Here is a 17,404-nt window from a genome sequence, read left to right as displayed (position 1 = left end):
ACTGAAAACCTTTCACAGGTTGGTTCCTGCCTACCTCTCCAGACTCACACTCCTCTTTACAACACTCTACAAGTCATTCCAACTGCCCAACTGGCCATTCCACCTCCTGTCTCCAGGCCTCTGTATAGACTCACAGGTTACTTCCCATGCTTGAAATACATACCCTTTTCACCTCCATTTTGATAAATCAATTGACAAGCATTTATTTAACATCCACTATGGGACAAAAACTATGTTTTCTCAAGATATCATCTTTCCTTATCCCCCCTATGTTAGTGTTAAATTTGAAATGATTTTTGGAGACTTCTGGTACCAGTGGAATGAGGAAGGAACCCCCTGAAGCCATCCCGAATTCTCCTCCAAATAACTAAAGACCCACCTCAGAATTGATCTAAGAGCAGAGAAGCAGCTGACCAGCCCATCAGGAAAGGTCTCTCTCACTGGGGTGGGAGGGGAGTGAGGTCCAAGAGCAGCAGCAGCAGCCAAGCTCACAGCAGGGGATCTGCAGCAAGGCTCCAAGCCTGGGACAATCCACCCTCCTGCAAACCAGCAGCCCCCTAGGCTAGCCAGCAGTTTGTGCAGCATAGCAAGGCACCATATCAGCAACCCCACTTCCAGCATAAGATACCAGTGAGACCTTGATCCCACTGCTGACCAATAGTGAAGCCCCACCCCTGGAGCCTACCAGCAGAAAGACTCTGTTTCCATAGCAAGCCAGAGCAGTGCCCCACGCCTGGGGCAGACAAGCAACAAGATCTCTACTCCAGGGCCAGCCACCAGAAAGAGTGTTACCATAGCAACCCAGGAAAAAAGCCTCACCCATGGAGCAGGCCAGCAGCTAAAACCCACAACCAAGGGAGGCCAATGAGGAGGCGTCACCCCCCCTCACAAGCCAGAAAGGAAGCCTACCCTCCAGAGAAAGCAAGCAGCTAAGCATTGAAGCCCAGTGAAAGCCAGCAGTAAGACTCAGAACCCCAGCCAAAAACCTTGGGACCATGCAGGACCAGAGGCCAACTCTCACATATAAACAATAAGTCCTCCCCAAAAATAGACAGAAAAAATGAGCAAAAAACCAAAATAAGAGCTTGACTATATAAAGTTATTATGGTGAAAGCGAGGATTAAAGCATAAATTTAGAAGAGGATAACAGCGTCAAAATGGCTGCATGTGAAGCCTCAGAGAAAAATGTAATTTGGTCTCACGCCCAAAAAGAATTCCTGCAAGAGCTTAAAAACAATTTTAAAAAGCAAATTAGAGAAGAAGTAAAATTGGGAAAAGAAATTAGAGTAGTGAAAGATAATCATGAAAAAAGAGTCAATAGTATGGGAAAAGATATTTTAAAATTTACAGAGGAAAATAATTCCCTAAAAGAACTCCCTAAAAAATAGAATTGGCCAAGTGGAAATGGAAGCAGAAAAGCTCACTGAAGAAAATAATTCCTTAAAAATTTAGAATTGAACAAATGCAAACTAGTGACTCTATGAGACATCAAGATACAATAAAACAAAATTTAAAAAGTTAAAAAATAGAAAATATGAAATTTCTTATTAGAAAAAAATGACCTACAAATTAGATCCAGGAGATCAAAGAATTATTGGACTACCTGAAGCCATGATAAAAAAAAGCCTGGACAACATCTTTCAAGAAATTATCAAAGAAAACTGACCCTGATATATTAGAACTGGACGGCAAAATAGAAGTTGAAAAAATCCACCAATTATCACCTGAAAGGGATCCCAAAATGAAAAATCCCAGGAATATCATAGCCAAATTCTAGAGCTCACAGATCAAGGAGAAAGTACTTCAAGCAGCCAAAAAGAAACAATTCAAATATCCTGAAGCTACAGTCAGGATTACACAGGATTTGGCAGCTTCCACATTAAAGAACTGAAGGACTTGGAATATGATACACCAGGAGGCAAAGGAGTTAGGATTACAACCAAGAATCACCTACCCAGCAAAACTGAATAGTATTTAGAATTTTTAATCATAATACCAGAGCTGAATAAAAAAATCTGACCTCCAAATACAAGACTCAAGGGCAGGGATGGGGAACCTACAGCCTGAAGGGCTAAGGGCCTAAGGGCCACACCTGAGGACCTAGAGGGCCACATGTGGCCTCAAGGCTACAGGTTCCCCATCCCTGCTCAAGGGAAACATAAAAAGATAAGAAAGAAACAAGAAAGAGAAAAATAAGAAATTTAATAAGGTTAAACTATATATATTCCTATATGGCAAGGTAATATTTATAACTTTTAACTTTATTACTATAAAAATTGGAGTACATGTAGATAGAGGGTGTGGATATAAGATGACTTTGATGGGATGATATCCCCCCCCCAAAAAATAAAGGAGTAAGAAAGAAAATTGCACTGGAAGAAGAAGGGGTGGGGGAGACTGAATGGGGTAAATTATCCTACATGAAAGAGGCAAGAAAGGGCTATTATAATGGAGGGGAAGATGGGGGGAGGGGTGGCAGACAAAGCTTAAACCTTATTCTCATCAAAATTGGCTCAAAGATGTAATAATACACACACTCAGTTGGATACAGAAATCTATCTTACCCTATGAGGAAGTAAAAAGGGATGGAGATAATAGAAGGGGTATGGGGGCACAGATAAAAGGGTAGATTGGGGAAGGCAGTGGTCAGAAGTAAAAACAATCGTGAGGAGGGAAAATGGAGGGTAAGAGAGAGGAGGGATAGACAAGTGAAAAATAGCATGGAGGGAAATATACAGTTGGTTATCACAGCTATAAATGTGAATGGATTTATACCAGGAATGCAAGGTTGGTCCAATATTAGGAAATCTATTACCATAATTAACCATATCAATAACAAAACCACAAGAAATCATACGATAATCTCAATAAATGTAGAAAAAAGTCTGACAAAATACAACACTCATTCCTATTAAAAATACTAAAGGAATAAATGGAGTTTATATTAAAATGACAAGTAATATTTATCTAAAACCATCAGCAAGCATTATCTATAATGGGGATAAGTGAGGAGCCTTCCATAATCAGGGGTGAAACAAGGATGCCCATTATTAACTCTATTATTTAATATTCTACAAGAAATGTTAGCTATTGCAGTAAGAGAGGAAAAAGAAGTCAAAGGAATTAGAAGTGGCAATGAGAAAACAAAACTATCACCCTTTGCAGATAATACAATGTTATACTTAGAAAATCCTAGAGAATCAACTAAAAAGTTACTTGAAATTATTAACAACTTTAGCAAAGTTGCAGGATACAAAATAAACCCATATATATCATCAGTATTTCTACATATTACCAACAAAGTCTGGCAGCAAGAGATAGAAAGAGAAATTCCATTTAAAATAGTTATAGACAATATAAAATACTTGGGAGTCTACCTGCCAAGACAAACACAGAAACTATGTGAATACAGCTACAAAACACTCTCCACACAAATAACAACTGGATCTAAACAACTGGAAAAATATTAATTACTCATGGGTAGTCCATGCTAATATAATAAAAATGGCAATTCTACCTAAATTAATCTATTTTTTCAGTGTCATGCCAATCAAACTATCAAAAAATTATTTTACAGAGGTAGAAAAAATATTAACAAAATTCATCTGGAAGAACAAAAGTTCAAGGATATCAAGGGAATCAAAGAAAAAAAAATGTGAAAGAAGGTGGTCTAGCCGTACCAGATGTCAAACTGTATTATAAAGTGGTGATTATCAAAACCATCAAATACTAAGTAAGAAATGCTAAGAAACTAAGATCCGTGGACTAGATTAGGCAAAAATTACATAGTAGTAAATAATCAAAGTAATCTAGCACAGCACTTCTTAAACTATGGGTTGTGACCACACATGAGGTCACAAATAATTTGGCAACAGTAAAGGGTTTCTGAATGCCCAACGACCAAAAATTAATTAAAAATCAAATGTGTAATGAGCCCCCGGTTTTTCCTGCAGCACTTGCCCATGTTGAATCTGTAACTTCACTGCAGCCTTGGTTCTAAACATAAAGCATGAGCACTGTGAACTGGGCATGCTCTCAGGCCACGCAATGCCAACGAATGCTGCTGAAATGCACAAAAGGGTCTCAAGTGTAAAAAGTTTGAGAAGTCCTGATGTAATATATGATAAACCCAAAGATCCAAGCTTTTGGAACAAAAACTTGTCATTTGACAAAAACTGCTGGAAAAAGTGGAAAATAGTATGGCAGAAACTAGGGATATACCAACATTTCACACCACGTACCAAGATAAGGTCAAATTGGGGTACATGATTTACACATAAAGGGTGATACCATAAGCAAATTAAGAGAGCATGGAATAGTTTATCTGTCAGATTTATGGATAAGGGAAGAATTTAGGACCAAAGAAGATACAGAGAGCATTACGAAATGTAAAATAGATAATTTTGATTATATAAAATGAAAAAGTTTTTTTTACAAACAAAACCAATACAACCAAAATGATAAGGAAAGCAAAAAGCTGCAAAAAAAATTTGCAACAAGGATTTCTGATAAAGGCCTCATTTCTCAAATATATAGAAAATGGTGTCAAATTTAGAAAAAAATATGTCATTCCCAAATTGATAAATAATCAAAGGATATGAAGAGGCAGTTTCCAGACAAAGGAATCAAAGCCATCTATAGTCATATGAAAAAATGCTCTAAATCACTATTGATCAGAGAAATGCAAATTAAAACAACTCTGAGGTACCACCTCACACCTATCAGAGTGTCTAATATGACAAAAAAGGAAAGGGTTAGATGTTGGAAGGGATGTGGGGAAACACGGATACTAAAGCACTGTTGGTGGATTTGCAAACTGATCCAACCATTCTGGAGAGTAGTTAGGAACTACGCCCAAAGAGTTATAGAACTGTGCATATCCTTTGATCCAGCAATACCAGTGGTAGGTCTATATACAAAAAATATCCAACAAAAGGGAAAAGGACCTATTTGTACAAAAATATTCATAGCTGCTCTTTTTGTGGTGGCTAAGAATTGGAAATCAAAGGAATGCCCATCAGGTATATGATTGTAATAGAATATTATTGTTCTGTAAGAAATGACAAGCAAGATGATTTCAGAAAAATGGGGGAAAATGTACATGAATTGATGCGTAGTGAAAGGAATAGAACCAGGAGAACGTTATACACAGTAACAACAATATTGTTTGATGAAGAATTGTGAATGACTTTGCTATCCTCAGCAATACAATGATCCAAGATAATCCCAAAGGACTGATGATGAAGTATTCTATCTGCCTCCAGAGAAAGAAGTGATATTAAAGAGTATACACTGAAGCATGCTATTTGTCTCTTTCTTTCCTTCATTTTGTTTCTTTTATTTGAGTCTTTTTGTACAAAATGACTAATGTAGAAATGTTTTACATAATCACACATGTATAACCTATATCTGATTGCTTACTGTCTCAAGGAGAAGAGAGGGGTAAAGAGGGAGGGAGGGATAGAATTTGAAAACTTCAAATAAAAATGTTAATTTTTTAAAAGGATCTTTTATTTACTTACCTTATATTTACAGATACCCTCTAGTCGAATATAAAACTCTAGAGAGGAAAGACTGTTTTTTTTTGTTTCTGTTTGGGCACCCAGAATGCCTGGCACACAGTAGACACTTAATTATAGAATGAAATTGAAGAAGTTTATGGAATGGGACTCTACATGGATCTTTTATCAGATATTCAGAAAACAGTCCTGTGTTTACATGCAGTAGGAAAAATCCCTGTCCTGCTGATCAGCATAAACTATGAATAGCATTAGTAACATTGGGCACTTCATGAATCTAGATATTAGATTCTTTCATACTCTTGCTCTAAATGGAATCTCCTTTCACAGTTAATTATATGCAAATTATAAAGTTCTATTTTCCCAACTAATCATTTAATTTGCTTAAGAAGGTAGTTATTGTTGTTCAGTGGTTTTCAACTCTTCATGACCCAGTTTAGGGTTTTGTTGGAAAAGATAGCGGAGTGGTTTGCCATTTCCTTCTTCAGCTCATTGTACAGATAAGGAACTTAGGCAAACAGGATCAAGTGACTTGCCCAGGGTCACACAGCTACTAAGTGTCTGAGGCCAGATTTGAACTCAGGGTGATAAATCTTTCTCCCTCCAGGTCTGGCACTCTATCCACTGTGCCACCTTGTGTGTTTGTCGTTGCTGTGTTGGACCTCCATTTTTGAAGAGGACCATGACATCAGGGAAATGATGACATGACTTGTAGTTGACTTTGATTTGAGTGGAGGAGAGCTGTGCAAGGTCACCAGCTTCACTTTCTCCTCCAGAGCCATCTGGATCCAGTGACCTGATATTCATCAGGATGACTGAAGATGGCCCGGGATGCAATGGGAGACCCTGACCCTTTTAAGCTCGGGCCTTTTCATGTACTCACTCAGAGTGAGGTAACACCCATGCAGTGAATAGGCCTCTTTAAGAAGTGCACCAAGGGATAGTTACTTTAATTAGAAAAAAAGTTTAAAAAAAATCAAGCTGGGAGGGGAAGACCCTCAGGGTTGCTGTGCCAAAGAGAAACAATTACCATTGACATTCACTCCAAGGCACGAGGGCCCAGAATACTGCCATTAAGTGGAGCTTGGGCAGGGACCTATTGTGGTCCAATCTATGAGCTTCAGAGTGAATTGGGCTTACGTTTTGTGCCACCTAGCTACTCAAAGAAAGTACCCTATATACCAAATTTAGAGGTCTATTTCCCAGGACAGAATCAGTTTTCTGTTGAATTCTGCTCCCAAAGTTGAAAGAGCCCCAAATAGTAGCTTCACAGATATACTGCAGGCATACACTATTATGGCTTAAGAAAAAAAAGGATATAGCATGACAATATAACTCATAATAACATTCAATAAAATATCTATTTTTAATTAGAAATTATTTTCATTTACAACATTCATTTATACCCAGGAAGTAAACTGTGCAAGTGCTACTTTTCCTATTTTATAGATGAAGAATTCAAGATTCAAGTGGTCCAAGGTCATCCTGCATGTGCCAGGGGCTTGAATCATCCCCAAGTCTTCTCACTCCAAGGCCAGTACTACGTTCACTACAGTGACATGACACACAGCTTCCACTAGGTTTTTTTTCTTCTCCCTTTGGGCAAATTTATTATCTTATATTTTTCTTATTCAAAGACTGACATGGAGGCAATACCAAGACAAAACTCTGAGGCAACAACTTCTTTCTTCGGACTCCAGACCTTCAGGCCTTATTTTGTAACTCTAATGTGGTTTCAATTAATAGTGTGTTATTGTTACTGTGTTTGTGATTTATCTACCTATTTATTTTAAGAACCAAGAGGGCAGGGACCATGCTTTAGTTAAACTTTGTACCTCCCTAAGAGTCTAGCACAGTATTCTACACACAGTAGATCCTTAATAAATGTCTGCTGAATGAATGAATGAATGAATGGAGTACATCTTTCAAACCACAATTTGGCCAAAAGACTCCATTGTAGAAATGGATGCCATCCATCTGTTTATTCGTTGAGGTAGGTTTGTTAATAACATTAACTTTGGGCAACTCAAACGCTGACATAACAACAGATCCCCCGCCCCCAACCCAAAATGCCACACATGGGTTTCTGACAGGAGTCTTTTTCAAAGCCAATTTCCCCATGAAGACTGTGCTAGGGCTCCTTCCGGTCTCACCCTGTCCTGCCCCTGATGTAGATGTAACACTGTGACCCCTTTTCCATGCCTCACCCTGAGGTTCACTTATCTTTATTCCAGTATACCTTTTACTCACTTTCTGAATTTTCCTAATCTGGTCAGAGAGTGTGTCCAAAAGACGGGTTTTCAGGAAGTCCATCACCTTGACCACTCGGCCATCAATGTAATAACTAGAATGGAAAAAAGGAGAATTAGGTAAAATCTAGCACAGGTTACCACAAATATTTTTTCCCTAGTTCATGATCATTTGTTTTGGCTAAGAAAACCTAATGTTCTATTCCAAGGGATCTCTTACATTCTAACTAAACTTTCGCCTCTGAGACTTTTCTAAAAAAAAATCATACAGTTTTTAATCTTCTCTATTTCTATTTCCAACCTGGCCTAGTATAGTAATTTTTCAACCCTAGTCCATAAAATATATGGAATTATACAGAAGCTGCTTAAAATGTCATAATAAAAATTAGACAATGGAGACTAGTTTCAAGCAATGCAATTCTTTTACACAAAATTATCCCAAAGAAGTGCTTCATAATAGAGTTTTAAATTGGAGTAGGGAGAACTTGCGTTTAATTTTTTCCTGATCACTAAAAGTAATTTAAAATATGAAGAGATGTGTAGAAAAATCCCAAAAATGCTTTTTTCCTAATGTGGCTTTCTAGATTCTAATCATTTTAAAAGCAATTTTGAATGCTGCTTCCCAAACTACTTAACTGTTCATGCCCTTTAACCCAGTGATACCTCTATTACAATTATACACCAAGGAGATCAAAGAGGAAAAGGTACTATGTGTATATCTATCTATCTATCTATCTATCTATCTATCTATCTATCTATCTATCATCTATACATATTTATATCTATGTAGATAGATAAATATAGATTAAAATGTGCACAAATATACATATATAACAAAAGAACTGGACAAAAAGTATGGTATATGAATATAATGGAATACTTTCATGCTATAAGAAATGAAGAAAGAATTGGGCATGGTGGTACCTGCCTATAATCTCTGATAGTGGACAAATGGAGGCTGACATATCTCTTGAGCTTAGGTGGTCTTAGCTAATGTAGGCTAATTTAATTGCGTGTTTGAACTATATCTGGCACCAATATGGTGAGCGCCCAAGATCTGGGGGCCACTAGGTTGCCTAAGGAGAATCAAATCAGCCTGGTTTGGAAATGGGGCAGGTCAAAGCTTCTATGCTAATCAGCAGTGGGATCATACAAGTATAAGTCACATAAGAGTTTGATTCAAATATATAAGAATAAGAGCTACTCCCTAATTGATAAAAGGTCAAAGGATACGAACAGGCAGATCTCAAGGCAAAAAAACAAAAAAAAAAAAACAAAAAAAAACCCGTCCAGGTTACTGGTAGCCAAATGAAAAAAAAAACTCTCCAAATCACCAATAATTAAAAAAATTGAAAATTAAAAAACTCTGAGATTCAACATCATATTGACAAAGTTAACAAAAAAGGAAAATGACAAATGTTGGAGAAGTTTTGGAAAAAGAGAATGTGAACTGATCCGGCCATTCTTAAAAGCAATTTGGAACTCTGTCAAAAAGTTACATGTAAGTTGCCACTTCACTTCCAGTTTAGGAAAGAGAGGAAGACTCTGTCTCAAAAAAAAAGGAAGAAGGGGGAGAAAGAGAAGAAGAAAGGAGAAGAAGAAGGAGGAAGAGGAGGAGGAAAAGGAGGAGAAAACTGGGAAGACTAATACAGAGTGAGGTGAGCAGAACCAGGAAAACAGTTTATACTGTAACATCAATATTGTAAAAACAAACAATTCTGAAGGACTGAATGCAATGATTAATTATGATTCTAGAGTATCAGTGATGAAATATGCTGACCACCTCATGAGAAAGAGGTAAAGAACTAATATGCAGAAAGAGACCCATATTTTTGGACATGGCCAATGTGGCTATTTATTTTGTCACACTATTGTTTATTTGTTACAAGTGTTTTGCATTTCTTTTTTTTTCCTTCTCCCCCAAGGGATGGGAGGGGAGGAGAGAAAGAGAAAAAATAAATTCTTGATAATGGAAGGGAAAAAAGAAGTTTTTATGGTTTTTGTCACCTTATGTGTAGAAACTGCCTTTATGAAACAATTGAAATTTTATAAACTTAAAACACTAGTGCTGTGTGAGTAGCTGTTTAATTTCTTACTATAGGAAATTATATTTTTTAAAGGAAGTTAGGTACTAAATAGCACACACCTAGCAAGGTAGCTAAGGATGTATGAAACCTGAATCTTGGACCATGACTTAGTTACACATTCAACTTTTTTCTTTTCCCCCATTAATTGGCATTTTAACTTGTAAAATTGACCATTCCACTCCTCCAATAACATCCCCACTATTCACCTCTGTCTCTGACAGGTCTCCCAATCTGCCACACAGTGACATGTGTTCATAGAGTTGAAAGGGACCTCAGAGGTTCCGTTTCACTTTGCAGATGAGAAAAGAGAGGGTGACATCAATTAAATGATTTATCCAAGGTCACGTAGGTAGTAAACATCAAGGTGGGCATTTGGACTCAAGGTCTCTGACTATGAGTTTCTTTACATTACACCAGATATGACATGGACCACAATATCGGAATCTTCCAATCCATCTGCTTTCCAGCTCAGTAAGTGAAGTTCTTTTAGCATACGAAAGGACTCTACCTCCCTAGCTTTCCTGCCAGCTGAGATCTGATCAGGAAGTTGGGTCCTCTGGGTTCCATCTCTGGATTTCACCGTAATTAGCCACTTGTGCTCATTAGCCTTTTAAAATATTTAATGAGGAGAGTTGGCTGTTTCACAGGGCAGCTGGTTTTATTTACCCCTCCCTTTATTTTAAAGGAAAAACCTTTGCCCCTTATTATCTGACCCCTTCTTTTATTTCAGGTAATTGCATTAAAGCTGACTTCCCAATGTTCAGGAATTTCCGCATACTTTGTCGCCTCCTGCTCTGTGGGGAGGAGGGGACAGTCTGCTAAGAATTATAACACTCAGCCTGTTAGAGGAAGGCAGATATTCCATAAAACTGGGGCCTTTCTCACCAAAGGCGGAGAAACCTCAGCAAGACGATAATTATTAGAACTATGTGAGACCTATAAAATCTACTCAGACACCTCTAATCCAAACATAGTAGAATACCGAAGAGTCCCTACAAAGGTTTATAAATGAGTGCTAGCCCCTCCCCCTAAGTTGCCTACCTTGGGCTTATAACAGGAAGCAATATTCCTTACCATTCTCCCTCAGTATTACTTTGTGACAGCTTTGTTTCTCTATTCTACCTTCTTTAAAATATGATTATCTCCCTTCTCTCTAGTAAACAAAACACTCAAAGAGAATGAATGCCAGTTCAGAGAAAGCCTCCATTTACTGGACTGCAAAATGAGATTGTACTAGTCCAAGAGTTCCAAACCTTTTGTGTGTGTCCCAGACTCCTCTGGCAATCCAGTGATGCCCAGAGACCTCTTTTCAGAATAATGTTTTTAAATGCATAAAAACAACACACATAGACTATGAAAGAAACCAATTATATTGAAACAGTTATCAAAATGTAAATACAAGAAGAAGTTCATAGACCCCAGATTAAAAACCCTTGGACTAGAAGATCTCTTGAAATTTTGATAACTATTGAATTGCTAAATTCTATGAGTTTTCTCCCTAATTCTAGTTCTGACAGTCTATGACTTTGAGTATAAAGTTTCAGTACCCCAAAGCGCTTTCCTTCCTTATCTTCATCACAGAAGGGGGTGACTCTAGATACAGAATATTACATATATAGTTAGATGTAGTTGATATGTTCATTAGTTTTGTTGATTTATTTTTTTCCTTTTTATTTAAACAAGGATAACTTGTTGGGTAGAGAGGGGCAGAGAAATACATTTGGAAAGAAATATGATGTAAAGACTAAAAATATTAAAGAAAAAAGATCCTTTTTTAAAAAAAAAGCGATTTCCATGTCTCCCAGCCCACTGAAACAAGTCTTCAGTACTCATGTGCACCTGACACATAGTAGGTACTTAATGAATGCCTGTTGAAAGACAAATACATGAAGGTGCAATTAAAGTTGGGGACGTTCAAGAGAGAGAGAGATGCTTTTGTGGGGACATGAATGACATCACCTGATAACTATCGCATTAAAATTCATGCTATAGTAATAAGTCCGAGGACTCATCCATCAATTATAAATATTACTACATTTTTTTTCTGAGCACTGAGGTGTTATATAAAATCCAGTGTTTAACAAGTACCTGTCCGAGGGATTTATGTTCTATTTATTGTTACTAATGTGCTTTATGTACCATGATATGCCAATGTGGCCCCTGGTTTTTTTTTTTTTCCTTTAACACATTTTATTGTTGAAATGGGAGGTGGAGTAAGTGAAGGGAAGCAGCAGAAGAATTATGTGCTAATGTTCTTTTCTGGCAGCAAAACCAGCCTGAACATTATCCCCAGGGGAAGAATGCATAGTTGTCAGCACCAGCAATACCTTGGGTAAGGACATGGGTAACCTTTCAATATAATAGGACAATACCTGAAATTGCTCCATGTCAGACATCTGGTATGCTTTTTCCTCTAGTAATTAGCAAAGGCTTCTACTAGAGTTAGTTAAGATATTTAGGTTTTATTTTTATGTCCATATGAAAGGAAAAACTAAATGTCTTGCAAAGTGGTTACAGGAATATAACTTGTCTTTCCACTCGTCCCCTTGCCTCAGTTGGGTCTCACAGAACACAAGGAAATTTTTAAAAATGAAGGATCCCTGCCAAGATTTCAACCTGAGTCAGAAAAGCTTGCAAAACAATGATCTTTTATGTTTACTGTAAGGAAAACACTACAGCACTTTGTGGGGAACTTCTTTGAGATTAGATAGGCGATATCAACCATACCTGACCTCTCCCCCAAGAAGTGAGAATAGTGAATAACCCAATAAGTAAGTGGATCTCTATTGCCCGAATCTGTTATACAAGATTAAAGGAGAGAAAACAAAACCAAAAAAAGCAACCTTCTTTAAATTTGCAAACATTACAAGATTCAGAACTACAGCTGCTGGTCATGGCAGAAGCATCAAATTAGAAGGGGGAAGTAAGTTGTCTGAACGAAGAGGTGGCTGCCATTTTTTTTTCTCATTTAAGGATTAAGTGGTAGTGGGGGAAGAAATGTAAAACTTCTAAAACTAGTCACAAGAACTAAAAGCACAGCACACAGTGGGGGTCTCAAGTGCAAAAACAAGCAGCTCTATGTATCTCATTTGCTTCTTATGGCATCACTGTACTATAGCACAATTATTTTAAAAATATATTTATTGATATATTTTGTCTTTACGTAGCCTTTATTTCTCCTTTATTCCTTTCCCATCTTTCTTCCAGAGATCCATCCCATATAAAAGTTTTAAAAAGAAAAAGAGGGGGAAAGAGGGGGAATCAGCCAAAAAAACTCCAAAACTCAAACCATAAAAGTCTGCAATGTTTCACACCCGTGGACTCCCCTCACAGTCTGCACAGTAGTGGGGGTGAGGTGGGAGAGTCTCTTCTCATCTCTTATTTGGGGCCAAGTTTGTTCTTTGTAATTTCCCAACATTAATTTCAATTGTTTTGTCATTTTTATTATTTCCATTTATATTGTTATAGTCACTGTATATATAGTTTTCTTGGCTTTGCTTACTTCATTTTGCATCAGTTTGTGTCTTTCTGTGCTTCTTTTCATCATATTCATTGTTGCTTACAGTGCAGTAATATTCCATTACATTCATGTACGAAATTTTTATTAGCCATTCCCCAAAGGGCATCTACTTTGTTTCCAGTTCTTTGTTACTGCAAAGAATGGTGCTACAAATAGTTTGTCATATGTGGTATACACTTTTAAAAATCTTTTTAAAAAAATAGTGTTGCTTCTGTCACTGGTAGGGTATGAGCTTCATGGTCTGCCACTTATATTGACTTATATTTCCTTTTAGCAATGAATTTCTTGGAACATATGCTTAGCAGTGGAATCTCTCCATCAAAGGGTATGGATATTCTGGCAAATTTTTGCCCATTTTCAAATTGCTATCTGAGCAATTTATAGCTCAACCAATAATGCATTCAGGTTGCTTTCTTTCCACGATCCCTTCAACATATTAATTATTCCAGTCTTTTATCATCTTTGCCAATTTTCTGGGTATGAGGATAAATGTCAGGATTGCTCTGATTTGAAGTCCTCTTATTAGTGATTTAGAACTTTCTTTCATATTGTTGTTAATGCTTCATAATCCATTTGAGAATCGTGTGTTCATTTTAACCAACTACCCATTGGGAATGATTCTTGGTTGAATATTTCTATTAGTTGTCCTATACCAAACTCTTATTGAGAAATTTGATGTAAATATGTTCCCCATTTAACAGCTTTCCCTATTATCCTTGATGTGTTTTGTTTGTGAAGAATCTTTTCAATTTCAAGTAATCAAAATTTTATCTTCTGGTGTATCTATCTCTATTTCATTAAATATTCTATAGTATAAAACTTTGATTTTTTAAAAAAAAAGATACAGAAAATAACGGTAGGGGCAGGTGAAGGAGAATCCATAGAAAAACATAGCACAGTTCTATAAGAAAAATGACCAGAGAACTAAAGTTCAGAATGAGCTGATGCCAGGGATGAACAAAAACGGTCATGAGTGTGTCTCGATACTCAGAAAAGATAAAAGAAGAAAGGAACAGAGCCTTTGCTTGGGATAGAAGGAATGATAATATCAGATGACAAAGAGAATGTAGAACTATTCAACTTAAATTTAGCTTCTGTTTTTTCTCTTATGGAGAATTATCTTTGAATTAGTACAGAACAAAAAAGGGAAAATAGGAAACCGAAATCCAATAAAAGTAAAGAGATAAGAGAACACCTTGGAGCTGCTGATGAGTTTAAGTCGGCCGGGCTCTGGGCCTGGACACTGAAAGAACTGACAAATGCAATGACTAAAGTTCCAGGGGTGGAGAACCTACAGCCTCAAGGCCTCTAGGTCCTCAAGTGTGGCCCTTTGACTAAATCCATACTTCACAGAACAAATCCCCTTACTAAAAGGATTTTTCTGTAAAATTTGGACTCAGTCAGAAGGCAGCACCCAAGTACTTAGAAGACCATATGTGGCTTTGAGGCCACAGATTCCCCACCCCTGGACTCTAAACCACTGGTAGAGATGAGCTGGATTTTGCTCACAAAATGCTAGAATGTATTATTAAACGTCTGAGCAGTGACCATCTCAGAAAGAAGTGGTGATCACAAAGATCACATAGGATCACAGATGTGGAGCTGGGATGTGGAGTCCTTTCACCAGCCCCTTTATTTTACACATGAGGAAACTGAGGGCCAAGAAAGTTAAGTGATTTGCTCACGTAGGTATCAACACCAGACGTAGTTTTTGAACCCAAGCCTTCTGACTCCAGAGTTGGTGCCCTTTCTACTGTACTGTGGAGGTCATGGAAGATTAATGTCATTTCATTTTCTGGCAGGCTGACTAGGCTTGTGGTTTGGGGGAGGTCACCTGGGGGGATGTCATATATTTGACCCAGACTTCAGTAAATATTTGACAAAGTCAAATGCTCTTTGGGGAAGCTAGATGGTGGAGTAGATAGAGTGCTGGAGTCAGGAAGACTCATCTTCCTGAGTTCAAATCTGGCCTCAGCCACTTACTAGCTGTGAGACCCTGGGCAAGTCACTTAACTCTGTCTGCCTCAGTTTTCTCATCTGTAAAATGAACTGGAAAGGGAAATGGCAAACCACTCCAGTATCTCTGCCAAGAAAATGGGGTCATGGAGAGTTGGACATTACTAAAAAATGACTTAACAATAACAACTCATGCTAACTTTCTGGATAAGATGGAGAGAAGCATGCTAAATGAAAATACAGTTCAATGAATTTGGAACTCATTGAATGAACAGATCCAAAGCCTGGCCATTAATAGACTGATGTCAAAGTGGAGAAATCCATAGGAGAGAAACTCAAGGATCTATCATTCAATCAGTCAAATCAGATGCATTTATTTAAGCACTTAAAGGCAAAAGTAAAACAGCCCTGTGCTGGTCAACATTTTTATTAATGACTTAGATGAAGGCACATCTTCTTATGCTTAGACTAGTGCTCTTTGCAGAGTCTCCTATAATGAAGATAGCTGAGATATTACTTAATTTTAATTATTTTGGCGCTCCTAATCATAATGTACTTTACATGCCACACTATATGATGGAAAAGAAAGGTCACCTGGCCCATGTTGCCATTTTGTATAATGGAAAAGAGGGAAAGAAAAGTGTGAGCATTTTCTCTTGCTTTAGATAGCCCTGGTAGAGGTCCGATGACCAAAAAGGAAGAGAAAACATGGAAAGCAAAGGACTTTCAGACTTCACAAAGACTATATTTAGCCACCAGAATACTGTGATTTCCCAGAAAAGACTCCTTTTATTACTCTTCTCTGCATTGTTTTTCTTCCTCTCAAATGAAGCCTTTACCCTGTTCGGAGCTGAAGAAAATCTATGGAGCCCCATTCTCCTTTATCCAGTGCATTTTCCATTCCTGTCAACTCAGATGTTTTTTCTTTATGAAAAGCAGGGCAAGGTAGGATCACAAAACCATTAACCTCTGGCCTATTTTGAAAGGATTTCCCCTTGAGAGCATATGTTAGACACTTCTATGTTTTCCTAAGGCTGAAATTGGCCTTTGGAAGTTCCATAGCAGCCAAGAGTCAGTTTGGGTTAAGCAATTAATATGGTCGTGGTCACTGACATTTACAGAGCATCTTTCTGAAAAGATCACTAAGTGCTCCATTATTTTCTACAAAGTCTTAAAGAGTTCTTCTGAAAAGATTGGAGGCAGGTGTCGCTTTCTCCACTTTCACAAATGAGGAAGAGAAAAGGCCGGGGTTTTATTTCAAGTCACCAGGTTGGACAGCAATAGGTACTTATAGATTTTTTAATAGACTCTTGCAGCTGGAAACCTTAGAGATCATCTGTCTGACCATTTACAGAGAGGGGAACTGAGGATCAGAGAGGACTGACTTGACTAGAGTACTGCGGAGCTGGGACACAAGCCCAGCTTGACTGATTCTCCTGACTTTGTACTGTGGTTGAGGAGGGGCTGCCTGTACAGTACAACTGAAAAACTATTAGACGGTGCTCCTGCTAGAACTCTCTCCTACCCAAGTTCTTGAGACTTGACTATTACTTTCCTTTATTTACTATTATTACTATATTATACTTTTCCTTTATATATTTACATTATATTATAATATGTATTACATATATTATGATAATTATAATTACTATTAGTATTCCTTTATATTATACATTGTCCTCTCCAGTCAGGCCATAAAATCCCAGACCCAGACTGTTACACATGCAAATAAGCTAAAATGAACTAAACGTCCTCACTCTCATATCATGTCTGGACCAGTGTCTTTGTTGGTGTAACAAACTCTCTCTACCAATGTGGAGCAGTAACTGTTCCACAGCTTGTGGTCTTAGAGAACTGACTTAGATGTAAGAGGTTAAGTGATGAGTATGAGGCACAGGGCACAAGTATGAGTCAAAGGAGGGATCTGAAACCAGGTCTTTCTGACTCTGAGACCAGGCCTCTATCCACAAAAACCACCCTACTTATCATCATCATCCTCATCTTCGTCATCGTTGTTCTCGCCATCATCATCATCATCATTAGGAATAAAGTCATTATTCCAATCTATTCATC

The 17,404-nt window shown here is 37.6% G+C and overlaps 1 protein-coding gene across 1 annotated transcript in view; it reads right to left on the bottom strand.

Moving 5' to 3' along the window:
• The window catches only part of HPSE2 (heparanase 2 (inactive)), a 746,397-nt gene that overhangs the window by 218,882 nt on the left and 510,111 nt on the right, over window positions 1-17,404 (bottom strand). The window contains exon 7 of the mRNA XM_036736909.1: window positions 7,770-7,863. Within this exon, the coding sequence (XP_036592804.1) occupies window positions 7,770-7,863 (94 nt within the window). The remainder of the gene's footprint in view (window positions 1-7,769; window positions 7,864-17,404) is intronic.

The sequence above is a fragment of the Trichosurus vulpecula genome, chromosome 8 (genome assembly GCF_011100635.1).
Source record: "Trichosurus vulpecula isolate mTriVul1 chromosome 8, mTriVul1.pri, whole genome shotgun sequence".
Classification (NCBI taxonomy): Eukaryota; Metazoa; Chordata; class Mammalia; order Diprotodontia; family Phalangeridae; genus Trichosurus; species Trichosurus vulpecula.
This window is presented reverse-complemented; position numbering and strand designations above follow the sequence as displayed.